General features: G+C 42.7%; 3 protein-coding genes and 3 long non-coding RNA genes across 6 annotated transcripts in view; 3 read left to right on the top strand and 3 right to left on the bottom strand.

Moving 5' to 3' along the window:
- Positions 1–978, bottom strand: part of LOC148645231 (arf-GAP with dual PH domain-containing protein 1) — a 45578-nt gene extending 44600 nt beyond the window's left edge. The window contains exon 1 of the mRNA XM_088612456.1: positions 565–978. Coding sequence (XP_088468582.1) covers positions 565–655 — 91 coding nt within the window. The 5' untranslated portion in view covers positions 656–978. The remainder of the gene's footprint in view (positions 1–564) is intronic.
- Positions 1–27111, top strand: part of LOC148645222 (uncharacterized) — a 229465-nt gene that overhangs the window by 165842 nt on the left and 36512 nt on the right. The gene's annotated exons all lie outside the window — the stretch shown is intronic.
- Positions 1–27111, bottom strand: part of LOC148645227 (uncharacterized) — a 197263-nt gene that overhangs the window by 163224 nt on the left and 6928 nt on the right. The gene's annotated exons all lie outside the window — the stretch shown is intronic.
- On the top strand, positions 6786–8637 carry cox19 (cytochrome c oxidase assembly factor COX19). Its single transcript, XM_088612464.1, has 3 exons — positions 6786–6956; positions 7879–7990; positions 8434–8637. Exons 1-3 carry the CDS (start codon positions 6875–6877, stop codon positions 8516–8518), a joined length of 279 nt encoding a protein of 92 aa, XP_088468590.1. The 5' UTR covers positions 6786–6874; the 3' UTR covers positions 8519–8637.
- On the bottom strand, positions 9889–17897 carry rnps1 (RNA binding protein S1, serine-rich domain). Its single transcript, XM_088612461.1, has 7 exons — positions 17742–17897; positions 14807–14962; positions 14200–14391; positions 13070–13166; positions 12396–12549; positions 12036–12177; positions 9889–10713 (listed from the first exon to the last, which is right to left on the bottom strand). Coding segments are annotated over exons 1-7 (849 nt in total). The 5' UTR covers positions 17744–17897; the 3' UTR covers positions 9889–10607.
- LOC148645228 (uncharacterized) lies at positions 24178–25759 on the top strand. Its single transcript, XR_015928327.1, has 3 exons — positions 24178–24292; positions 24835–24885; positions 25489–25759. It is a non-coding gene; the product is annotated as an uncharacterized LOC148645228 (long non-coding RNA).

The following is a 27111-nucleotide window of genomic DNA, read 5'->3' as shown; positions in this document are numbered from 1 at the left end:
CAATGCATCTGCCCCTACAGCCATGTGGCACTTAATATGGGAGACCCACCCTCGGACAGCCCCTTCTCTTTGCCTGTTACTGGGGGACATGTAACTGGACACTTTCGAGTCAATAAAATGATCTGCGTTGTAACCGCTCGTTGTCACATGACTACATTCAAGACACTATTCCACGATGCATGTTGACTCCTCTGATCAACGTCAGTGCGACGGAATGGCAAATGGATTGCGAAAGACGTAATCAATAACAGCGAGGATGCATAAGAAAACATATCCAAAAGCGCTAAATGGTCTTTGAAAACAAATGAACAAACAGCTTTTTCACCCTATTCAGGAAACCTAACATGCTGAAATAACGAAACCGAATCAATGAGAGGTACATGCTTGAGTATAGTACTGTGCTGCCTTCAGATACGGTACAGCAGATGCACATTTGAATCGCCGGCGCTGGTCAAGCGCTCCCCTCCTTAGTCCATTCTCACACAGAAAAGCCCCCCGTACTGCATAACCACGACCTTGATCGGAAGCGACACCGCCACCACATCGCCCTGAAGTTCTGGTTACCTGAAGCACCACAGTCCACACAGCTGCCGTTGCCGGGTCTCTGCAGCAGCTCCAGCAAAGCGACTTTGTTCTTCTCCTGCTCCTTGGCCATGGTAGTTTATGGATCGTGTTGCACTTGTTCAAGGGGGCTTTGGGTGTTTCAAGCCGCCACTTTTGGTTCAGCTGATCTTTTCCCTCGGGTCAAAAATATACATTTAAATAACAAAGGTCTCCCTTGTTAATCTAACGTCCGGAGTTGCTAGCTTCAATTCATCCTCCTCGGGGTCCCGGCTTGTGGACCGCACGCAGCACGCTGGTGCAGAACTCCCGGCTGACCGGTCTCACCTCGCCTCTGCTTCAGACAGCGCTAGAGCCCACTGACAGCACGCACTGGATGAATGTGCACCTTTTCCGTGTTCCAGCCTTCAGAGAAAGTGAGACCTCCAGCGGTCACACTAGCGCTTTCGTTTTTCAGATGTCCGTCAGAAATGGAGCTGCGCAAATTGCGTCCGCCCCAAGCGTCTCGTTATCACTAAAACGACCAAAACCTGACCTAGGGCTACGAGGAGAAGTGGGATGTGTACTTGGCTGGGATCGTTCTCAACATCTTATAAAGGTTTTATTCTTTAGCGGTATCTACAGCACTGGTTCCCAGTTACTGGTCCTTCTGTTTTTCTAGCTCAGTTTTTACTCACAGGCTCGTTGATTTCAGTTTTCTATTTGGGGTATACAGTACTCGTGAATTTGCTTTCAGCTCTTAAAGGATCAAAGGAGATTTGTAACTGGTCTCAGCTCTGCACCCATTTCTGAGTTTCAGAATGGTTCTCAGAATGGCTGCCTACAGTGGAATCGATTGGATGCCTGCAGGAGGAAAAAGCCTCACTGAAGCTGAACAGGTGTGAGCCTGGCCAGTACCTGGATGGGAGACCTCCTGGGACAGCTAGTGTTGTTTCTGGAAGAGGTATTAGGGGGGCCAGTAGGGGGCGCTCACCCTTCAGTCTGTGATTTCCACATGTTGACATTGTTGTAAACGGTACTCTTGAAGTCAGGTCTTTGGGATGTTAAGGACTGACCAAAGGAATAAATAAAAGTCTAAACAAGAAAGCAGATGAATTAAGTCATCGATTAGCACTGGAGATGGAGAGCTTGATTAGAATGAAGGTTCCTCTAGGACCAGGGCTGGAAAACACCACCCTACAGAAAACCTGAACTTTTAATGCATATCAAAGAGCAAGATGCAGATTTAACCCTTTGCGCTGCACTGTCGCGACATTAAAAATATCTGTTTGTCTAGAGAATGAAAGTAACTGTACAATTTATGTTCCACAGACACATACTGTAGTAGCGGCTTTTCTGCAGCTAACAGGAAAGAAACACAATGCTCATCTTGTTTTTGTTAAATAGAATATTTCCCACAGTAAGCACTCTGCATTCTTCTTAGATTCTCATTTACAGCATTTCAGCTATATTGCTTAAGAGCTAGCAAAAAAAGTAATCAAACAAGAAAGAGTAAAATAGGTTCATAATGTAAATGATATCCACTCCTTTTTTAATCACCTTGAATTTGTGTGGGTCTCTTTAACCAGATCTATTGATCTTGTAGTATGACCCATAAGTGACTTAATTCAATGCTGATCGATCCACAATTTCAGTATGTATCGTTTCACTCCATATAGACGATATGTTTGATTAGAGATGTTAATGTCAAAGACCATTCATCCCCTGCGACCTGAAATTAGAAGAGGTTAGAACATAGCTGATATGTTGTATGTTATTAAGCTTCTCTATGGCTTTATAATATCTCTCATCTCTTCTGATTCGTCACATTAATTGTTGCAAACCTTACTGAGAATTGCAGAATTTCCAAAACCTTTGCTCTAGTATGACAAGCAGAGACCCTTTGCTGTGGATGAGACATTAAACTGAGGTCCGGACTATTTAGACATTAAAGGTTCCATGTCCAGGCATATTGCAGTCTGAGCTTGATCCAGAATTCCTCCTTAAATCAATTGGTGAAATAATTCTCCCATCTGTGCATGACCTGTTTTGTAGTAGGGCTGATGGTTTACAATGGCTGCAGCACTTCAGTAATGGATGGAGTGTGTCCTCTCCTATTTGTGAAATGCTTCGCAGCCTCGTGGGATGAAAACCAATGTACAAATGCAGGCAATTATCCACCCCTCCGTTTTCTAACCACTTCATCCAATTCAAAGTTGCGGGGAGCCGGAGTCTATCCTGGCAAGTAGCAATTATTTGTAGCTAAATGCGGTAGTACAACAAGAATTGCTCATTTATAGACACAAATCAGAGATGTACTTTTTAAAGCGACTGTCAATAAGAAGATCTTCTGGAGTTTTCATAAAACAGGCCTGTGTTATATTCTTTTTGCACTCGTTTATACTAGGACATACAGTAGTAGAGCTGTAATGTTGTATCAATACATATTCAGGAAATGGTCAGTCAAGATATTTTGCTGAATCTACATCAGAAACTAGCCTCGTTGTACATTTCCAAACCAACTCATCTCCACCAGTCCATTTCAGTTAGAAGCTCAACTTTTATACAAAGAGTGCTTTTCACTGATCTCAGTTATTCAAGTCAGTACTGAGATGTGTAGAAGTCTGTGCTGGGATCAGTGTTTGCATATGACCTCCCTACCCTCCAGTGTTGTGACCATGAATGTAGTACAGTATCCACACAATGTTAAGAGTAAGTAAATGAACATCCCCTTGGTACTTACCGACACTGAAACTCCTCTGTAACACTTCAAGGTCACAGGGGAATTACAAATTCACTATCAGTTTTACTTTTAAAAATACTAAATACTTACAAAAACAAGTAGGATGCTTGAAATAAACTTACATTGAACAATTGTGACCAAACGTTACTCATGATGTATAGATACTACCTGCAATGCATATATACTATACCTGATTCTTCATATTATGATCATTAATTCATCTATTACATTGTCCAAGGCATCGTACATAACAAAGTAATCTATGAACAATACAAAACATATAGTGGGACGATAAGGATATACCGTAAACAAGCTGAGATAATCTTTTTTTATTTCATAGTTGTGAGAAAAATGAAAAATAGTGGTGAATAAGTTCAGACTACTGTAGTAAACAGCATTTTGAAAGAGAAAGTAGTTGTTGTTAAAGTAGGTTTTAAAATCCAGCTACTAGACTATATTCCAGATCAGGGCTACTGAACCTATATCTTGATATAAGCAGGAAAGTTTAAACACTCTGTTGTAATATAAAACACAGTATACCACTTAATACAATACAATTTAAAAACGCAATAGGAACATCAATACTAATCAGCCTGAACTATAGTTAAGGCAGTCGCACTGCACTACAAGAATATAGTTATGGCTCTAAAAGTATTTCAGAGATCTGAAGTCTCTGTTGCAGTCTGTAGATCGTTTGTGACCAATTTCCTTGTTTACCCATTATCACGGCACAATCATATAGAACAAAGAGTTGTGTAACCCTGAAGGTCCAGTAATGGCCATTTTTACATTTTAAAATAAAACCCACATTGAAAGTACTAAATTCTTCTTGGTTTGCTTCCTAAATGTAGTGCTGCAGTCGCAATTAAATACTGCATCATACCCCTATGAACAAAGCACAACAAAAAAAGAAAAAGACGAATATGGCACTTTTCTTTGTGCTTCAACCGATTCAGGGTCGCAGGGGAGCCGGTGCCTATCCCAGCATACAACAGGCGGAAGGCAGGATTTTGTTTCAGAAGACGCACGCTGTGGGGTGATAGGACGTCAGTACATCACAGGGGTGGACACAGACGCACACACTCACTCCTTGGTCCAATTTTGCCAGAATCCATTTTACCTACTGGTGTGTTTTTGGCCTGTGGGAGGATTCCGGAGCACACAGACTCCACACTCCACTCCATTCCCTGGTCCAGAATTGAACTCAGGACCTCAGCCCTGCAAGGCAGCAATACTAAGCACTGTGTCACTGTACCATCCCCCTTGTGCCTCCCTTCGGTCGTTCACAGAAAGAGGAGAAAGAGGGGACTGAAAATGACAACACGGAAACTAGGATTCTTCCTAAAAATGAAAGCACCGGGGGTGACTGGGTTCCAGGTATCTGGTGTTCCCTGCGTTTGCTTCAGGATAGCGAGCCCTGTGACATACTCTGTACTCAGGATCAGTGACTGTGCGGTGTAACCAGTGTTTCGTCCTTCCTCAATGCTCCCTCAACTGCTGATGTGAGCTCGCAGTCCAAAAAGCAGAAGTGGATGAGCTGACAATCTTTGTTTCAGAAGACGCGCGCTGTCTTTATCAGCTCCTGTGCTGGGTGGGGTGAGGGCTGGCTGAGAATTGTGAATTCCAAATTTAGACAACCAAACCAAACCAAACAACCAGACAGTCAAAACAGAGGTGATTCTGTTTTCTTTTAAAAAGCATGACTTTGTCTGTACTGAAAGTATAGTTACCCACTCCACAACCTACGTGTTGTGTGCTTTTGTTTTGAGCTTTAAAAGACCAGTTGAAGGAGGATTTAAAACCACAATGCCACATTCTTGCAGTTTGCACCTTAGGTGTGATACCAGCAGGACTTACTCGGATTTGTCAAGTGCACTTTGCAAACAAGATGCCCTAATATCTGCTCTGTAGGGAAGCTGAACTGCCTCTGTTGAATAATTTACATACCTTCCCTCTTTTTCAGATACGTGTACAATTGGAAGACACAAAGGGAAAGTCTTTGTGTCCCAAATCCATCCATTTTCTAACACCATTAGAAAATCTTTCACTTCAGGGTGGTGGGAGAAATGGAGCCTATCCCAGCAAGCAATGTGCATAAGGCAGGATACATCCTGAATGGGACGCCAGTCCATCGCATGGCACACACAGACATAAACACACACACTGTACACCATGGCCTATTTTCCTAGAAGCCAGATAGCCTACCGGTATGTCTTTGAGCTGTGAGAGAAAGCCGGAACATCCAGAGGAGACACATGCAAACGTGGGGAGAACATACAAACTCCACACAGACAGCACCCCAGGTCCAGAACTGAACCCAGGGCCCAGGCACAGCAAGGCAGTAATGTAACCACTGTGCCACCATGCCACCCTGTTTCCTAAACCTTTCCCAATTTGTTCTTCTAAAACTAGGCTGCTACAAACTAAAATGTTTCTTATACACTAGAGACTTTGTTTTGGTACTGCTAACTGCAGTAGCAGGCTACCTTCCACAATTTCCACACAACTAGAATGGAAACAAGATTCCAGCATCTCCCTTTTGGTACTCAACCCAGCAATGCCTTCACTGCCATCCTGATTCAACAAATATCTACACGAAAGAAAACATCTGGAACAGTCTCTAATGCAAAAGCCCGTTGAGGCAATACCCTAATATGTAACTGGGCCGAGACGATTAAATCTAGCAGAATATTGTATAAAACCTCATGCAATGTTACTTACAAAATACATAAATGAAAACTTAAGAGTTTTAGAATGTTGTATGTAGCCTGTTAAGAATCTGTTAGTTAAGGATATGATGAATTTTCACAAGGATTAGGGGTTTTGCAGATACTTTGTACTGATTAATTTATCGACTTTCGCCTCTCCGCTTCTCGACATAATGCAATCGTGCCGTCTCTTTCGCTGGCTGCGTCTCCCATAAAACCTGTCTTGATTGCCTGGACTCCAAAGAGCCGATTAATAATAAAAAATAAGTAACAGCACAGTACACAACATTATTGAATTATTTCAATTAGGATTTATCGACTTCCCGTCTCTAGCTTTTAAATATTGATGCTCTGTGCATTATTGAGGAACCCACTGAGAAAGTTTTTTTTTAAACTAAATGTGACTTCATATACTGTAATTGCAGTACATACATCTACAAATGTATATACAGATATTAAGCTATCTACAGCTACGGAATGAAACTTCTGAGAGATTTTAAAAAGCTCCATATTGTTCGAAGAATTTATTTGGCACGTCTTTGTAGTTATCTGCTACTTTTTCGTAGTATATTGTTATCAAAGCGGTACACCTTAATTGCTCGAGTAAGCTGCAGATAAACACAGGATAACCTCGCTTAAACCTAGGTCACTTTCTCTGAAGCGAGGCTGCAGTAAAGTACAATCGCGATTGACTCAGGTATACACAAAAACACTGGTGCACACGTAAGCACTGGCCCTTTAATGCTTAATGGATTGTCGAGCAGGTGATCGAGCAATCGAAAATCTACTACAAAGGCCTGGATGAAGAGGTCATGGCAGTACATCCGGTGTAAGCAGTTTTCCTCCTCCAGGTATCAGGAGTGGAAATTAACAAGCTGTGGCAATGTCGACTGCAATGAATTTTGGGACAAAATCTTTCAAGCCCCGTCCCCCGGACAAAGGGTCTTTTCCTTTAGATCACTTTGGTGAGTTACATCGTGGATGCACATTTTTTTTTGTAAATCAAAATCAGTTTGAGACAACCCTCTCCCCCTTTTTGCAAATGTTAAGAAGTTGTTTTCTTTATCCATGCATGTCCTGCATCAGCAGTGCAGAGCTTCTGACAGAACTGAGAAGCGCACTTTTAAGTAGTAACGAATGTAGATGTGCAAATACTGGTCGTTGAAATGACGACCTTCTCAAATATGGGAGCATTGTGTCCTTTCTCCACGGTATAATAATAGATCATCTGATTAATTTCCACGGAAGTGCAAAACTTGAATAACCTGAAGTTCAGTGCATGCAACACAGCACCCAATGTCTAGCAAGTTCAAGTTCATTGTTACATGTACCCAGGTGCAATGCGTGTTTTCCTCACACGACAAATGACATAAATAACATCACAGTTCTTGGAGACGGGAACAGGGTAGAAGCTATACTTTAAACCAGCATTTAGATAGCAGATGGGTGCAAAATGCATCAGTGACAGTAGTTGCAGCCATATATCTAGTGTACTCCGTTTGCTAGGGACTAGGGACCGTATATTAATATTAAAACCTTCTTTGGGCCGTGGGATCCTGTTTGAAAACCTCATATTACAGGTACTGCTCATTACAAATTTTTACAAACCAAGCTTTTGCAGGGATACACTGCATTTGTTAATAGAATAAGGTAGGCCAGCCAGTTTGCTTTTAATTTCATGTGCATTAAAAATGGGTTATTTTAATACATACACAGAAGTCCCTTGCTACTACAATGAAATACTTTGGTAATTGTCAATTTAAAAAAAAAACAAGTTTGCATTTATTTCACGTCAGAGACTGTTTAAAGAATTGTAGCCCTGGGGGAGATGACCTTCTCAGCAAGCAGCCTAATACTAAACTGAATTTTGCACTCTGCTTTTTTCAGGGGAATGCAAGGATTTCAAAGAGATGTTTATGAGTTGCCTCAGGCAAAACAACTTCGAGAGCTCACTCTGCCGGAATCAGTCAAAGGAGTATCTTGAGTGCAGAATGGAAAGGTGCGTGTTGAAAAATGAAGACTGGTCAAAATAAAGCCCACAAGACAAGCAGCGGGTGTTTGTTTATGAAAACACGACAACCTGGCTGTCTTGACAATTGGTGCAGCTCAAGAGATAGTTCTGCAGCAGAGACTGAACAGAACAAACCTGAGCACACACTACCCCACACTGCTGTTAGCAACTACCATTTTGACCTGACCCAAAATAAAACTAACCAGATGATACCTCACGCTAAACCTTTCTGTGGATTTAGTAAATTTTAGAATCCTTGCTCAAAGATTTAATATTTTAGCAACCAATTTGTGCAAAAACCAATACTTTTGGTATTGGTGGAAAATAGTCCATAAGGTCTTTCTCTATAGTGAGGGTAACCTCCCTACTGCTGACTTCAGTGGATAGAGGTGAAAGGCTAGCACTTAAGCATCTGGTTCTTCTCTTCCTAGGCAGCTGATGACAAAAGAGCCACTAGAGAAACTGGGATTCAAAGATATAATGGATCAAGGGAGCCAGAAGTCAAAGGATGTCTAGAAATAACAAGGAAGTGAAAACAACAGCACAACATCCAGCAGACATGTATATAATGTACATTTAAATTTGTGCTATAAAAATGTGAATATTTGAAATAAATATTTTGTATGTGCTTTAAATCTTATTGTACTACTTTGCATGCCTCTTCTGCATTCTAATTTATTGGATTGTACTCTACCCCCTAGGAGCCTCTTTCAGGGATATATTTTTATATTCTGTTTATTTTTATTTGCAACATGTATGGCCATGGATGGTACAGGCCAAGGGAAATTTGGCCAAAACATCACATGTAACACCCCTACCCTTTTCGAGAAACGCCCTGGGATTTTTAATGACCATAAAGAGTTAGGACCTTGGTGTTGCGTCTTATCTGAAGGACAGTGCCTTTTTTACAGTATAGCGTGCCCATAAACGTTCCAGCAGCAATCCTAGATTTGCCAGGTCACCCATTGAGATACTGCACAGAGTTAACCCAATCACCTTCAAACCCATTAAAGAAACCAGCTCCAGTGGTCACAATCTGCATTCATCTGAGTCCATTTAGTCTTACATGCAAATGCAGTTGTTTAGAACTATTTTCCAATTAGTGCTTAATTGGAACCCGGAAATAAATTGAAATGCATTTTTTACAAGAATGCCACACATTAGAAATATGTCTTCTAAGTTTCTGCGACTGCCAATCTTTCTATATAGCACTTTTCTATGCAACCCATTTCAGAAACTCAGAAATGAAACCATTGTTTCAAGTATTTTCTGTCTGCACATTGTAAAACACTACCGTTTTTCCACGCATTTCACAATCATTACTGGTTGTAGTACTCCTTCATAATCATAACATCGCAACAAACCTCCAAAATGTCCACATTTAGCCTTCAGGTCCTCATGTCTTGCACAGGAACTCTGCTCCTCTAAAGGCCTAGTGTAAATGTCGTTCACTAACTTACCACTCAGCAGGAAGAGCTCCTTCAAATCTGTAGCAAAATTCCACCTCTCCACAGTCCATAGTTATTCACAGCCTCTTCTGCTTCCTTCTCATTACAATGATAAGCTTACCATGTCATCATAAGAGCTTTCATGCTTATTAGGAGGGTCTAAAGAAGTTTGCTCCTGTTACCAGACATAATTAAACCAGGAATAAGGAGGAAGCAAAGCTTTTTATGGTTGTGGGTAGCTCATATATGCAAAGATCTTTTGAATGCTTTGCAGTGGATCCCACCAAATCACACTAGTTACTGAAGGTTGAAAATTAGCTTCACATTTTAGAATCACCAATTATTCTGCCTTTTAAAATCTTTCCAATTTGAAATTCACCAATCATTAATCAACATTCACAGCTAGCTATGGATAAGATTTAATGTGTCAGAACAAACTAATGGGAAATTGGAAATGTTTTATTACTTCAAACTGCTTTTTCTACCTAAACCTGGTACAGCAAAAAGGAAGATCAACAGACACATGTTTTGTACATACAGCTCCTGTGGTACATTAACAATGTATGAAATGCAGAAAAATCCTGTTTTATTAACAAAATGTAGATCACATTCATTTAAGATTGACAATTTCTCAAAGCAACAGGAAATACTTAAAAAAATCTATAATGAAAAGTCAGAAATTTAGGCTCCGTGGGGGTAAAAACGTTAAAAAATGGTAACTTGCAATAACGTAGAAATATACACATCATGCAAACGGGAGGTCAATTTCAGCAGTCCTGTGGTACAAATTGCTTAGAAAAATGTGGGGAAAAAAAGATCTTAAAATTCACAATTTAGAGAAGCCGAGAACCTGTCAATTAAAAAAAAAAAATTGTAGGAGAACAGCGAGGGAGACCAAAATTAATAAAAGCTGACAAAAAGCAATAAAACAGGCGCTTTTGCCTCCAAGATTCTTTGAGAGTCCCAATGCCAGTTTTTTATTTGCAAATAAAAAAGGCTTTGGAATAGGAGAATGTGGAGCAGACTGGGTGGCCTAGGACTGCTCTTCGGTGTACTGATAACCCCTTTTGGGGCAAAGGAGCCTGCAGGATTCTCACTCAGCTGGTCGAGGGCCCAGTGCGGCGGGGTGAGGGGGCGGGGGCGCCGGGGCATGCGGTCTACCGCGAGGAGTTGGAGCTGGATCGGCTCCGGTGACGCCGGCGGCCGGGCGATCTGGACCGGGACCTGCGGCGGACCGGCGATCTGCGGCGCGGCGAGCGAGACCTGGAGAGAGTTTAAAGCCGGGTTTACATCGGGATCCCGGCTCCTCGGGGTCGGGACCGAGCAGGTTTTCTACGCGTCCGTCTACACTATTCCGCCTCAACCCTAATAGAGCAGCTTAACCCTTTTCCCAGCTGAAAGACCGAGACCGAGACAAAGCAATCTCCCTGCTGGATTCTGGGCCCAGCAGACCAGAGCTGCTACAGCACATAATTCATCTTTTTAGTCTTTCAGTGTTGTGCCGTCGTTCCCCATTCTACAGTACAGAAAGGAAATCCACATCCAGGCACGAGAAACTATTTCAAAGGTCTTAAACGAGGAAATAATGCAAGACCTGTAAACAAGAGGTTTCTAATTAATAAACGTTTATCAGGAGGATTTCATATTTAAAGCCATGTTTCAGCTGGAGAGCCCATTGAGAATTCATGACTTTCAGGAAGTCCTTTGAAAAAGTAATCCTTTTATCAAAAGCTTTTTTTGCGGGGTAGGGAAAGGGAATTGCATTATCAACCCACAAAATAAAGCATGTTAAGACTCCTTTAATGTTTTTTTCTTCCATGACCTTTCTAGAAGTTGCAACTTTTTCCAAATTTCTTAATTTTTAAGCCGTAGAAATTATTCTCTTCTATGATGGAATAAAAACAAAGGTTAAAGAATGTTTGCAACTTATATGTGTACCTTAGAACTTGTGTAGTAGTGTAAAGTTTGATCACTGTGTGAGAAAAGGTACCTTCTAAATTTAGTGAAGCCTCTGTGTATGCTGAGATAGAGAGACACCATTTTGTGGTTTTTGAGAAAGAAAGTGACAGTTCAGAACAACTGAAAGGTGATGATAAAAAATTACCGTTGCATTATGTTGTATTTATGGTGATGTTATTTCTAAATATACATGCAAGAGTCTCTCTCTTAAACACAACAGCTATGGTAACTTTTGAGGTTTTAAACTGCTTGGAAATATCTGTGTGCAGAAAAAGATACCCTCTTGTGTGTTGCAGTTATTCACTCCAAAAACGGTCTTTTGTGTAAAAGCTCGAAACCTTCACAGACATGCGCCGTGACTAACTGCACCCCTACATCAGTCACAACACAGATATGCATCATCGCGGAGGTCGGCAAAACTCAGCAGAATACTCTTTTATCGTTTTCTAATCCACCCAGCTCTCTCCACGCAGTGATTTCCTTACTCAGTCCTTGCGTCGTTTTTTTTGGGGAAGAACTGACAACAGTAACAACGCTGAGCTACACAATTCCTAATCCCATCAAGCACAGCTCCTGGTGATGGGCTTGGGATGCAGAGGAAAAGCGGGCGAGGGGCTGGCACTGACCTCCTCCTCATGCGGGGCGGAGTGCGGCGCCACACAGGGGGCGGGGGCGGCATCCGGCGAGGAGGGGTCATCCTGCGAGGAGCTGGCCGCAGGCGGGGGGCCAGCACCGCAGTCGCCGTGATCTCCTGGCCATCAATCTGACCTGCAGACAGATGGGCAACGTCAATCTAAGGACCAAGAGCACTGCGGGGTCCGGGGGAAGGATGCGAGGCTATTTCAAGAGCTAACCATTCCAATGAGACAGTAATTGGATCTCGCTTTCAAGAAACCGCCACCCATCAGATATTCAGTTCTTGTCTGAACACTTTGCCTGGGGCAACGGACACAGGTTATTTACCAGAAAACGCAAGGCTTGCTCACCTCCATCCATGTGTCTGAGGGCCTTTTCTGCTTCATCTGCACTCTCAAACTCCACGTAGGCGTAGCCCTTGGAGAGGTGTGGGTGCAGCCTGTCCACAGGCATGTCTATCATCTTGATCTTCCCATAGGTGGAGAAAATCTCCATAATGTGATCCTGCAGCAGAAAGTTTTTTTTCAGGGGGCCGTATCGCTAGATAAAACACTCCTGAGCTTACAGGCTGATCCCTGATCCCCCCTACTTATAAAGCAAATTGAAGGCGTAAACTGGCATTCACTGCCATCGACAGTTCACAGCAAAATTGAGCTTAAAATGCCATGAGCAAACAACTTGACTGCTGCTCATGCTTCAAGTCAAATGCGGGGCAAAATGCACAGTTGGCACTGTACTTTAAAAGAAATTACATTTATTTAAATCAGCAGAGTGCTTAATGCTGAGGTTTTCAACCATACTTCCCTGCCTGGGATGTACATAGCTATCTTTTGCTTGCATGCTAAAGATACTCCTGTGTTTGAGTGTGCTCTGTTTTGTGCTTAGTGTCCTCTTAAGCACAAGGTCCTGCAGGAAAGACTACTATTTAATATGGCAAGTATCTATCACAAAACCCCATCACGAAGGGACTAAAGGCGAAATACTGATCTTTCAAGTGTTAGTTACATGCTGATCAGGGGCAAACCTTGGTGACGTTCCTGGTGAGCCGACCAAGGTGAACCTTGGTGGGTCTGGGACTGGGACTCCTCCTCTTCCTCTCCTCTCTTTTAGGGGACTTAGACCTGGAAAGACAGGCTGTGATCACTGCTCTGGGGGGGGGAGCCAAAGACTGTACAATGAATAGCTGTATCACTGACTGGGCATCTGTTGGCATGCAATACGTACAGAAGCCAAGTAAACATTAAAAAAATGTTTTTGTTTCAATTGATTTAAAAGAACTTAAAATGCCAGGAAATGTCACACGTTTGATGGAGGACGCAGTTCCAGTTCCCTTTAACAAACACCTTATCAGAACAAGCAGCCCATTCACACACAGGACAGACCCTCTTTCTGAGTATCTGAGACTGCTTAATGGCAGAGAATCAAAAGTAACAGATCCCCTTTACACATTAAAATATTATAATGTATCTTTTAATCTCTCATTTCTTGCCACCTTAAACTGAACAACGTTTAGGATGATGAAAAAAATAGCTAATTGCTTAACGTTGTCACTAGATCGTATAAGTACAAGCGCTGGTTCTTCAAACTACGTGCATACAGCCAAATACTCAATTCTAAACCTGGGTGGTTTGGGCAACAGTTATTGATGTTTAGATGGTTTCTGATCTGACCAACAGTGTGCAGCAATTCTAGATACAGGGTATTGGTGCCATCTAGTGAACTCAAAGCACATCTGCTTCTGCCAGAATGCTCTGGGTCCATGTCACTGTCACTCTTTCCGAGCTTCTGGATAAGTGACCGGGAGACTTCTCCCTCATCAGAAAACAGGCAATCACTGAACGCAACTTAATAACGACAGATCCCTTTTTAAGCAGCGGATTGTACCAGCTATACAATATTACTATAAACACCCACTTCACAACTCCCCCCCACCAGAAAACTAAAACAGAAGCACAACAATGGGACTAATCAATGGACACCTAGGTAACAGAACCCCTCAGGTGAGCTTGCTTCAGACAAGTGCAACAATCCACGCTGTGATTATATTTTAATTCCAAATTAAAACAAGGATCTACTCAATCAGCTCCTGCCTCCACGGCGTAGGTAAGGGGGGAGAGGAAAGGAGCTCGGCGCGGCTCTGAACGACACCCATACTTGGAGCGGGAGCGCCGGCGGTTGTCGTGGCGGCGGCGGCCCGGGCTGGGCGAGCCGGAGGAGCTGCTGCTGCTCGAGCTGCGGGACGAGGAGGAGGAGCCGGAGCGGCTGGACGCCGAGGACGAGCTGGAGCCGCTGGACGAGCCCGAGCTGGACCCGGAGCTGGAGCTGGAGCTGGAGCTGGAGCGAGACCTGGGCGGAGAGCAGGGAGGAAGGGAAGAGCTCTTCAACGGGGGCGCTCCTTTACACAAAGGGTGGCGGGTGCCTCAGACAAGCTAGTCAGCCTTACTTGCCTACTCCAAGACCGTTCGAGAGAAGGAAGATGGGCTTCCTGGTTTTAATTAGCAACGGGTCATCAAAGGGGTTAAACGGACTGAATGGCCCGCTCTTTTGAGAGAGACTGCATATCGGCATGAAGGTTGAAGGAAAACAAGCCTCCACTGCAAAGCCTCCTTGAAAAGCCTCCCGTGCAAAAGTAACAGAACAACGGCACAGATGTATCAAAACAGCGAGGAGGCTGTGGAGGCAGAGGCCCTGATCACAGCCCCGACGCTCTGCCGCTGAGCGAGGGTGGCTAGACTCTCCCGGAGCGCCGGCGCTGGCTCACCTGCTGCTGCTGCTGCCCGTGGAGGCGCTGCGGCGCTTGCGGGCCTTCTCCCTGCCGCGGTCCTTGTCCGCCGCCTCCTTCGCCCCCACCTTCTCCTTGCCTCGGTCTTTGGCCTTGTCCTCGGAGCGGTCCTTCCTCTTCGTGGGTGACGGTGCCCTGTCAGGGAAGGGGGGGGGGGGGGGGGGGGGAGTGTGATCAATATCCTTCAATTGACAACACGACGGAGGAAGTCAGAACAAGCCGCCAGGCCGGGCAGATCCTCTCGGTAGTACACAGCTACCGTATGAAAGCAGCACAATGATCACTATTCCCATCCAGCGCACTATTTTTTAACATTCGTGTTCTGCGTTCACAGAACCACTCTCACGGGCTCGCCGAGTTCAGAGGTGATCCAAATGATCCCTGTCCTGCACAGAGCTGCAAACCTATAGCCTCTTATGACATAACCCTTTCAGACTGCTGAAGATGAGGTCTCACCTGCATAAACTAGTAAAGAAATTAGTGTTTTCCCATGAGGTCTCTCAAGTGACTTCTCATTTCTCTGCAATGGCTGTAAAAAATGGGAAGATGTCTGTGGCTTCATATCTCATGCTATTTCATGATTTAAAATGTTGGCTCTTCTGAGAAAATAATCCTGTTCTAGATACCTTACTGAATAATCAGATGATCATAATTATTTAAAAAAAACTGTAATGCAGTTTCAAACATTCAGTCATCTGGAGGCAGCCAGATGCTACCTCTAAAAACCTTTTCCATCATGAAGAAATGTCTGTATAAATGACTAATTTAGACAGTATTATTTTACATGGCACAAAGTGTGAATATTTACTGTGTAAAAGGTCAGTGGTGTTTTGCACTCAAACTATTCCTACCCTGTGTTAACTGGAAATCTTCACTGCCAGTTAGAATAAATGACTTTTCAATAAACAGAGAAGAGAAACCACTGTCAGGTTTAACAATACTTATTACATTTCACCATCTCACACTGGGAGAGGGAGAAAGATTTGAGGAGGAGCGTTTCGATCTGGACTGTAAGGGAAGGAGGGTAAAGTTCCTGTACTGTATTCCTAGCAGAGCATCAGTGTGCACTGTCACCTTTCAGGAACAAGTGCTCTGTCTATAAGAGGGGCCTGCCCCAAGGATCAAGTTATCAGGCAGTGAAGAAGCTCTTCAAGGCCTGAACTTCGGAAGGCCCAAGAAATAACACAATAGGGAGCCACTGACATCTTACGTGATCCTGTACGAACGCAAGAGAGCACCAGCAAGTCCAATACTCTATTAATACTTTCAGGGACATGCTTAAAAGCTTAAAGCAGGAAACAGTAGCTTAATATGCTGAACTTCAATCCCATTATTTGAATAACCTTGCAAATAAACCAAACACCTACTCATACTACCCACCCCCAAAAAATGGCTTTTTGTTAGTGTACAGTATGATCATTTCAGCTTTTCACACCTTGGCCTTTGTGTGGACACTCTCTCATTTGTGTTTCCATTCCCACCTACTCAGTCCTCTGTTCTCCTGTGCTTTATATTCCAGTTAACTTCCTCTCTCACAACTGAAAATGGCTCAACAGCCAAAACATTGGTTCTTATTTCTACTTTTCAGCATGGAATTAACCGTTACTTGCTCCTTTTTTTTTTAGCCAAGACATGCACACTTAAACCAGCATGCTTATCATCGACCTAGGCCTGTCCTGCAACCCTCAGTAACTGAGCCCAATCTGGAAAAGGCTCAACAGGGCAAAACACACAAACAAACCTCCTTTTAAGTGGCAGCCCCACTAGTTCCAAAGACCATTCCAGGAGGGCTTCAATGTTTAATGTGGCAAATTTGCAAATGCTAAAATCCAATATCAAAAACTGAGCTAGAAAGGCGACACTAACTGGAGGAATATTTCAAAACATGTTCCAATACATAATGTTAAAAGCTTAAATGCTAAAAAGAATACATGCAAACAAAAACGTTAAAATGGATGGCAACACTGTCGATATATGATTAAAATATGTTTACAACTATACAAGGTATTGCTGTTTGGTCAGCACCTACACATTAACCCATTTAAGGTAAGCATCGTACAGTGTCTAACAGTTTCATATTCTTAAGTACAATTTAACAGACTGCGAGTGGCTATAGAGAATGCTGCTCAGGGAAAATCTGTGCAAAACTCTGTTTAGGGACAATTTTCTAAGAGGCACTGAAAGGCTAATTCTAAGCTCTCCATGCGCAAATTTCTAGGATAACCGTTTGAACGTAGCGAGTTAAACCACGGTGTGTTTTTTTACATTAAGCGAAATCCACTATATATATATATCTTAAATGATTATTAGCCCATATTGCGTAAATGGAAAACTTACTTTACTACGCACGATTTGGGGAGTTATTATCTCAATTCCCTTTATAGAGCTTATGTATTTGTTGATCCTTGAGCACATTAAGCCACATGAATAGAATTCTGCATTACGTGAACTGTAAAGTAGACATTTTGTGAGGTTTAGCTGAGGTTTGTGTACACGAACCTACTACTGTGTACGTTAAATAAAGCCGCCCACAGTACAGAGACGTGTTAGGCTTTGTGTTCGTAAAGCTTTTAGAAACTGCCCTACATTTTCATAGACGAAGTTACAATTAACGTTTTATGTTCCTAGTTTCAGTGCATTTGTGGAAACAATCCAAACCCCCCGTTGTACTCGGCAAACGAACCCACTCGTCCGCCATTGATGTTTTCATTCATCTGTTCAAAGCTCTGCTTTCAAGCAACACCCCCCCGCTCCAAAATCAAGCACAATCCCAACACCGCGACAGGAAATATCACTTCGAGATGCATTGCTTTCGACTAAATAATTGATAAAAACAAGATTCAGTGTCCTAAAACTGCTATAACATCGAGGATTGCATTAGATGGTTTCTAAAAAAAAACACACACAAACTTACATCTCCGCTCAGAAAGTCTCCCTCCGCGGCGGGCGCAGATTGATGACGCAGAAGCGGCCAAACTCGTCAGACTGTATCGCCGTGGTCTGTGCTGAGAACGTAACTGAATTTCCTCCTCAAACACAGTAACACAGGCAGCCCAAGGAGGTGTTAATAAGCGGCTGAGCACAGGGGGAGTAAATTGTAGGAGCTGTTATTTGTTTGGAGAAAAAGATGGCATGTTAAGTTTCAGCCCCATCCAAAAGAATAGTAAAATACCGTTTGTAATAAATTTAATTATAATGGCACGTTATATACACAAAATGAAGTGGTCTGGGAAGAATCATATGTTTAAAGCATTTTAAAATGGATGTAAAGGAATATCTACAGACTATTTCAAAGTTTAAAAATATGAAAGCGGTGCGCACGTTCTTTATTTAATTTGTTTAAACTTTATTTCATCATTTGAATTTATTTTGTAATCTTTACCCCTGACGATTTTTTTTATCTTGAAATGTTATATGTACTCTTGCTTGTATTTGTATTTTTTGTTATAGTTTATGCATAAATAAATAAAAAATATTTAAAACAAACTTAGAAACTTCCTGTATTACAAGACCTTTGTACTGTTTTATGCAAAGTAAATTCGGAAACGTGAAAAAACCTGGAAATTGTTTTTTAAGGGGTACTATGTACTAAGTTGAACAACATTTGAAACTTTTGTTTCATACATTGCAGACCCAGGAAATATTTGAAAATGTTTATTTTCACCTAAAATAATTGAACATATATACATTATATGTTTAAAAAAACGTCATGCTTCAAGTGCAGACAAAAGCTGACAATAAATTGTTTTCTTTGGTCAGTTGACTACGACACTAGGGTAAAAACGCAATCAAATTTACCCCTTCTAAACATTTCATAGATTGTAAATGACGCGCTTTTCAAGTGTCTTAGCAGTCAAACCGAAACCGACAAGTTTGCACAACATCCACAGCAATCGGAATAAGTACCATTCAATACACATACGAAAAACTTTTATACATATCTACATGCCTATAGACAACGATGTCTGTTAAAGGTGGATTCTGTTGTCAAACATGATACTTATTATAAGAGCTCTGCTCTAACTCTTTTGTGGTTATTATAATGCTAAGAGAATTTATGAAGACGTAAAAATGATTCAGAGATTAGAAGGTTGCCTTCTATTTAATTTAAACAAAATGTCTTTCTGTAATCCTATCTGTTCTAAACTTTCAAGAACTTCGACCATCAGACCAGGACATGAAGATTGTCATCTAGCTTTGTCACCGGTTACCTAGAAAATGATATGATTGGCTGCTCAGATCCTTGCCTCCTCTTATTGACCAATAGAAACAGCTCTTTAGTATATAGCTAGATAATACTTTATTTATCCCGTAGGGAAATTGATGAAAGTTTCCCATAGGGAAACTGATATGAACAACTGATCAATAGGAAACACGGGTACTCCCGTCCCCCCACCAGAGCTGAGCTTTGTCCAATAGAAACTCCTCACCTCTAAACTGGCATGACCTCATATTAAGCCACTCTGAGCCCACTCAGGACTGATTCAGAGCCTCAAAATCTAGGCTGTTATTGCAAGTGGTGTGGAGGGTGGGAGAGACCTGTAGGTAGTGCTCTTCCATCTTACCCCTCACTGTAAGAGGTTCAATCATTTTAATGAGATGCTTGAGAGGTCCAAAAAGATTAAAGTGTAGGGGTGTTACCGCTGGAGTCCTGGCTTAATTCCAGCCTAGACTTACTGTACACACTGGGCTTACTTCACATTCATTTAATTTCTCACTTCTTTACCTGATAGAGGGTCTGTTGGTGCTAAGTGCTTTGTATGTCTCACCTTGTACTGCTGCATTTCCATGGCAGATGAAGTCAATTCCACCCATATTGTAAAGCACTTCAGCTTGAAAAGTGCTTACACACAAGGACCTTGTCTATTTCCTTGTTGCCTTCTATTTTATTTAAACAAAACCAGTTCCGTACTTTCAGGAACTTCAAACATACTCCTCCATATACCACTAGATGAAGAAAAGTGGTATCTACATTAAGGGATGTGGTCTTGTTCTCGATGTTGTTGTGCAGTAATGAAATGACTAGCAGGCCACACACCTTCCAGCCATGAAGATAAGACCATTAGGTCCTGAAATGGTAAGCTACAGCTCTGCTCTCACCCCCATCTCTACAAAATGTCTATATATGCGCAACGCTAATGCAAGCTTTGTGAAACCCCTGCATTACATGTCAGCCCCCTCTCCACACTGCTGTATGTGAAGTACTCATGCAAAATAAGTAAGGAAGAACAGTAACTCTACCATGTCCCAGATACCAATTATACCTAATGAGTTACTCAAATAGATGTCCTCCACCCCTGCACTTTTCTAACAGAACAGTATATACTCTAGATTAAGATGGGACTCCCTCAACCCTGCTATTGGAGAGCCTGAGCCCACCAGGTTCTATATTAACAACCAAGTGATCATTTAAAGATCAACCATCCAACTTAGGTAAAATTCTGAAAGTTGCAACAAAAACCAGAATACCCTTCACCTGAAGGAGCTCCAATCATGCTCACATAATAGCATCTCTCACTAACAACCCCCCCACTCCCAATTTAAAAAAACCCATAAAGCCCAACTCAGTTGGCATTGATCAGGGTGAGGGCTGGAGATCCATATTTAGTCCAGCTTTTCATGGAAAAAAAAAATCTCCAAAGAGTTAAGGGTTCCTGGGTCAGCTTCTAGTAGACTACCCTGCAGCAACCACAGCCAGGGTGGGAACAGGCCAGTTCCTGCCAGGAAACTGTCAACTCCCATCTTGGCACCTTTGTTGCTGTAGCAGTACTGACAAGCCTGGTCTTGTAAATAGGAGTATTCTTCCGCTGTTGCACAGGTTAAATAACCTTAGCTTTGCGTTAAGGATGTAACAACTGCAGAACCGTAGCTTCTTGGTTAGTGAAAGGTGTGACTTGGTCCCATTAAGACAGGGGCAGTAGGTGTCTCCCCCCACTATACATGTTAAGATACAATTTACTTGCAGTCAGCATTGTTGCTGAAGAAAAGGTAGCCCTGAAGGCATCAATTACTGTCCCCCAACAAATCTTCAGGAGGACAAAAGAGTATCAGGGGATTAACCCAAGGTACCACATCACCTCACAGAGTTAATGGCTGATCACAAAGACTACCAGTGACACCTTAGCTTTATTGCACAGACATGATACAATTCTCAAGATCAGGGCCAAGGACATGACAGAAGGTCAGAGGATCAACATACAAACCAGATCTTTGTTCCGTGTTGAGGGTGTCTCATTCCTCCGGAAGAGCTTCACTTTCCCCATCTCCATTCTCACATGATCCACAGGGCTCTATTCCCAGTAGGGCAGAAGGAAAGGTTACATGACCAAGTCCTGACACTTTGTTAGACAGCATGTCATGTTCACCAAATAACTGTTCAATACCAACAACATTCCTACTTCAACCACTCACACTTTGGAATCCCAAGCTTGGAGAATGAGCTCCTCAACCTTACCCAGATCATGAAACACCATGGAAAGACTTCCACTCCATCCCATAGACTTGTCCAGTGGAGATACTGCCAAGAGGAAGCTCACTTTAGTACAAAAAGGAAAGGAGTGTTAGACTGAGGCTTTTATTCAGTGTACCTTCAATTTTAAAGCTAAGCACAGCAGTGCCCTGCCTGGGATTTTGTCAGGTCTCTGCTGAACAATACTTTAATTGAAGTGAAATGTTTTTGAATTGCTTGAGATTTGCCGAGTTCTGCTCTTTTGGCATGAAGCACCTGTGCTGTTATATGGGGTGCATTTGGCAGGGAGGCAGAGCTCTCAATAGAGAACTATGTGTAACCACAGCTGAAGAGTGTTTGAAATAACTGGAGCCCACTGGATGTCATTTGCTTGACTTTTTCCACTCCTGTGTTCATAGAATGTTTAATACAGTGCACCCAGTGATGATGCGTACCTCCAACCTCTGCTAGGCTGTAAAAAAGTCCTTGCTCTTGACTTTTATGTTGAAGCAGTATAAGTAGTTTTGAAGTAGCTCTTAAAACCTAGCTGGAATGTGGTACAGTAGGTTGGTGACAACTTGGTGACAACTAGCTTGTGAGATACAGTATGGTTCCATAGGAATTGGCTGGATCTAACCATAGGACTGCTAGGTCTCCTTGATTTTGCTTTGCACTTCCTCTGATCATCGAAATTATGTTAGCATGTTCTAGGCAGCCAGACTAAGATTCTAGATATTGCAGGATTAAACTCCACCCTCTTGAACAGATGTATCAATAGAATTGTTTAACAAGAACCTAGTCAACCTACTTTGCAGATTGCAAAACAAATCTTACCTTATTTATTAAGGTGTGAAATATTTCTGAATTGCTTGAGTTCTGCTCTTTTGGTATGAAGCACCTGTGGTGTCATACAGGCTGTTTAGCAGAGAGGCAGAGCGGCAGAGCTCTCAATAGAGGACTATGTGTGACCACAGCTGAAGAGTGTTTGAAATCTCAGGAGATTCAGCTGGAGGTGGGATTTTAAGACCTGGCTGAAAACTTCCCTGGCAGCGTTGAAGCCAGGATGTCAGTCCTGAGTTAGTGGCAGACCAGAGGAGACATGAGATCAGGTCTCCCGTTAACATGCAGGCCGAGGCACAGCAGTGAGAGTCACCAGGCCGAAGCTGTGTCTAATAATAACAGCTGGAAAGAACGGGTCTGTTGGATGTGAGAGCAGAGTGGCAGCTGCAGTTTAAGAAACCCAGATAAGGGGAGAAACATGAGAGTAACGGTGTCAGAGAAGACTGTGGAGAAGAATGTCCAAGAAATCCTGGAAGGGACCGCGTGGGAGCAGCTATTCCGGTGTGAAAGATGCGATTATCGTTAGCAGTGGTGGCTGGGCGCAGGAAAGTTGTGCCGGCAGCTGCATGTACACAGTCTAGGACACGAGAGTGAAGCACTGAGAGGTTGTGTGGTTCAAACATGAGTGTGTCGAGTCTCAGCCTGAGAGGGAGGTGCAGGAGACTTGGTGTAAGGAGTGAGTTGAGTCTGAGTGTGAGAGTGAGACACCGAAGACTCTGACTCTGTGAGACGCAGCCCAGTGGTGCCGGGAGATGATGTCAGGGGCTGAAGTGGACCTGGAAGTCCAAGAGCTTGGCTGGTCATGAGAGGACCAGCGGCTACAGTAAGGGAGCAGGAGGCTCCAGATCAGGGAGGGAGCAGGAGGCTCCTGCTGGGGGGTAGCTTGGAGCAGGGAGGCTCCTGGAGAGATCAAGTAGTGACATTGAGACGCAAGGAAGGTCTGGAGGAGAAGCAGCCTGTGGTTATTGCTGCGTCGACCCGCCGGTAAGGCAAAGGAGGTGATAGTCTGGTCAAATGGGATTTGAGAGCATTCAAGTGCTACTCCCCGAAAAGGATGAGCCAGAAGGTGGGAGCTAGAGGTGAAGCTCATGTAACTTGGGGAACCACGAGTGAAGGGCGCGGCGAGGGGAGGCAGCTAAGGCATGGTCTCAGAGGGTCTAGCGCTGATCCTGCTCTTGTCCTTTACAGGAAATGATTCATCTCCTGCCAGGTAGGTTCTGACTCTTCAAAAGCACTGGTGGGTCCGTCTGGTTTATCGAGTGTTAAGCCATCGCATCCAGCTCCTCCTCATGTCTGGGGTCACTGTGGGTTCGAAAAAATATTCTTCCAGCTCCTCTTTTGTAAACTCCAGCTTTCCTGGTCTTTTATCCATGTACAGTGCACTGCTGTTGAAAATTATGCCAAAGACGTTACTGCAATTAACCAATTAAATAAATTACATTGCCGTAATAAAGTGTGAACTACTTTGACACGAACCAAGGGAAACATGAAAGGATGGCATAGGAAAGTGTATTTGAAAGTTTTATACACAAAGAGTTGTGGGAGAATGGCACAGGCGATCCAGCTATTTTGTTTAAACCAATTGTCATCATTGCTGTCATCTTTCGAGCAATGGCATCATAAAATTATCTAATCAAATAGATATCAGTAACACACAGGCCACATGTATAGAATACTGCCCTCTCATTTGAACCGAATAATGTTCTTGAAACGTCTTAAATCAACACATTAGCTGCATGACTAATAAGGGGAACAAAGGTAGTAAACTGAGTGTATAATAAATGTTTACAGATGAAACATATTACATATTGGTGCAGCGTTAAGATGGATCAGGTTCTAGAACAGTAAGTGTCCTGCAAAGAACTTTAGACCCCACAGCTCGCCTACATATGTCTAAATTCTATAATTCTGTAATTCACACTCTTGTGAGTATTAAATACTAATAAGGATTAAATGTACTAACTGCGATTACACAGATGGCCATGGAAAAACAGATTTTGAAACTTGTAACACATGTACTGCAGACTTCTGAAAACGTGCTCGATTTCTTTAACACGTTTTCAGGTGGAGCCAAGACTATGCCGTCAGTCTGTAGCCACGCCCACTCGAATGACATCTCTCGCAGGCCACGCCCCGCGCACCTGTGCGCCAGGTTCTGCTGGAGAGAGCGGAGCTGAGTGAGTTTGTTCCGCGTCTTTTGTGATTCTTTTTTATTTTTATTTTATTTGAACGTAGATAAAATTTAAATAATGTAATTATGTAGTGTAAACCTCGCAGGGGGAAAGGGGTAAAACACGAATTTTCGTTGGGAGCTAGATAACATTTTTATTTTAAGTCTTTGTTCACAAAATCAAGCGTGTGCATCCATCCAAAAAAAAAATAGTTTTTTCATTATTTTCCAGAGCATTTTGTGTTTGTGCTCTTATATTCGTGGTAAAAATTTCGCTTGCAACGAATACTTATTGGTTTCAATGGTCTTAAATTCTAAATTCTGCTTTTTTGTGTTTTCCGTTCAGCGTCTTCGGGCAGGACATGCAATTACTGTATCTAAGTAAGTATAAAAGTTTTATTCATTTCCTTACACGTATCTCTTGGAAATGTTTTCTGCGCTATCTACCCTGGTGAAAACGCCGTTCGCTACTAAGTAGTAAAATAATTGAAACTTTGGTTTCAATTATTTTTAAATTATGGTCTAAATACTTGTGTTCTTGTGTTTCAGTTTGGTGTCTGCGGGCAGGACATGCTTGGCTCAGCTTCTGGAATTACCGATGTAAGTTTAAACCTTTTTATTCGTTCACACGTATCATATTGAAGCGCGCCTTGTGAAAAGACTCAAACTGGCGACCCTAGATTTCTCCAGGGGAGAAGTGGTTTTAACGACAACACTGTAGGCCTGCTGTTTATAGAAAACTTTTTCAACTAAAGCTGGGATTACTTTCGCTTTTTTGAAGCGCATAATATAGATAAATAAGAAACCGCTTTGGCTTCCAAATTGCACAACTACAATTAAAACAATGAGTCTAGAAATATTTAGGCTCATTATTCATGTTTTAGCTAAGTTGTTACAGAGAAATAATGGGCTCTTAAAATGGAAATCGGAAAAAAAACATTATAATGTGGGGGTTTCTATTTAATCGATTCACTATAGCTGTATTGATTGTTGTGCCATTGGTATTCACACTTAAAATCTACGCCTGAGTACTTCAATACCTGTTACACCAGGCTAAGCGCTTTATTCCAGCTGTTAATCTTTTTAAACCGTTTCATCTTCTGAACATGCCAGTCGATACAGAAGTTCAATCTATCTGGGATCATTCCGAGATCCTGTTTGTTAGAGAAAGCACAGCTAATACTGGTTTCTGTTGTTTTGAAGGAAATGCAACGAAGTTCCAGTCTTCATTCCGGTCGCTGCCTCGAAGAAACAGTAACGTGCTGTATGTTTCTGTGTTTTTCCTTGTAGTTGCATTCAAATGTTTTTGTACTTTGTAGACTTGTAAAAGCGTTAACCATTAATGTAGCCGTGCTTTGACACTTTGTGATTGAAATGCATGTTGATTTTCACTTCTAAGCTTGTGCATTTGACGTATTGTAATGCTTTGTTTTGTATGCCATTTTCGCTCAATAAATTGTTGATTGAACCTTGATTTTGTTCTTTGATTTCTTGTGCAGAGTTCTGTACCCCTTGGCCCTGAGAAACCCCGGTGTTGGTGAGTTTTTTGGCGGAGAGATTTTGCTAACAGTTTGTGGCCGCAAGGGGACGCCCTATCGCTTTTTGACTTGAAAAGGTCAAAGGCTACCCCCTTTTTAAGCGTGTCCAGATTTTCCCGCCAAAAAACTTAGTATCTGGGGTTTTTCTCGGGGTGTGGTAGCAATCAAGCCGAGCCTCGCCCACCCCCCCTCATTGGAGAGGGGTAGGCGGGGGCTGGCTGATTGACCGCAGCTCTAGCCAAGCCCACTCGCTCCCGGCAGGAGAGGATGGCAGGTTGGTGGTGGCTTTGGTCCCTGCAGAGAGGCAGGTCTCCTGGGGTGTGGACTTAGAAAGCTGTCAGTTGCAAGCTGTGACTGATGGGCTGAGTCCCTCCTCTCTCTCGGGCCGAGGCCATCTCCAGCCTGCCTTCCCCTCCTGCTGGGAGTGAGGGGGCTTGGCTAGAGCTAGCCTCCCTTCTCCTCCCCCCAGGGCTAGACCCACGCTCCCTCCTAGGGACCCTATTCCCCCCCAGACTATCTAAAAAGGCGGGCGTCTTCGCACTTTTCCAAGTCAGTGCGATGGGGTGTCGCCTTGCGGTGCGTGGCGCACGCTGCAAGACAACCCTTCACACCTTCGAAAATACAGGACAATGTAGACAATGAAATGAGTTTTTATTGCAGGATTCACAGCAAATACATTAGCAGCAGTCAACATGCAGGTCAAGAATAAAATACAACACTGAATCGGGACATTACAGATCAAGCCACTGGTAACAATAATCAAATGTAAGAAAAAGCACACATTGACAAGAATAAATTGCCGGAGATCGTCAGAGCGCCGAGAACTGAAGGCACAGCGCATACAATAGCAGCAGTCAACATGAAACATGCAGGTTAACAATAATATATATCGGTATACAAAGGGTACATTACAGATCAAGCCACAGAAATCAAAATACAATTCAAGAAAAAGCACACATTGTCAAGAAGAACCTGCCAAAGCACGACGAGATGCTGGAGTGGATTGTAAAGGAGATCGTCGGAGCGCAGAGAAGAAGGAACCGCAGAACTGAAGGCAAAAGAAAAAGGATCAAGTCAACAAGATATCGGATTTGCAGAATCGATTCACTTGAAGTTCTGAAGTCTTAACTTTTTTAATAAACTGCCCCAATGAAAAAACATACAAACACGCTCAAATTCAACAAGAAACCAATAGGTAACAGCATGAGAAATCACAGATACATCCCAGTCCCACTACTCCAATATTTAGAAAGTAGGTTCAGCCTATTATGAATAAAATAACCCATAA

The sequence above is a fragment of the Lepisosteus platostomus genome, chromosome 19 (assembly GCF_059453375.1).
Source record: "Lepisosteus platostomus isolate fLepPlt1 chromosome 19, fLepPlt1.hap1, whole genome shotgun sequence".
NCBI classification, from domain to species: Eukaryota; Metazoa; Chordata; class Actinopteri; order Semionotiformes; family Lepisosteidae; genus Lepisosteus; species Lepisosteus platostomus.
This window is presented reverse-complemented; position numbering and strand designations above follow the sequence as displayed.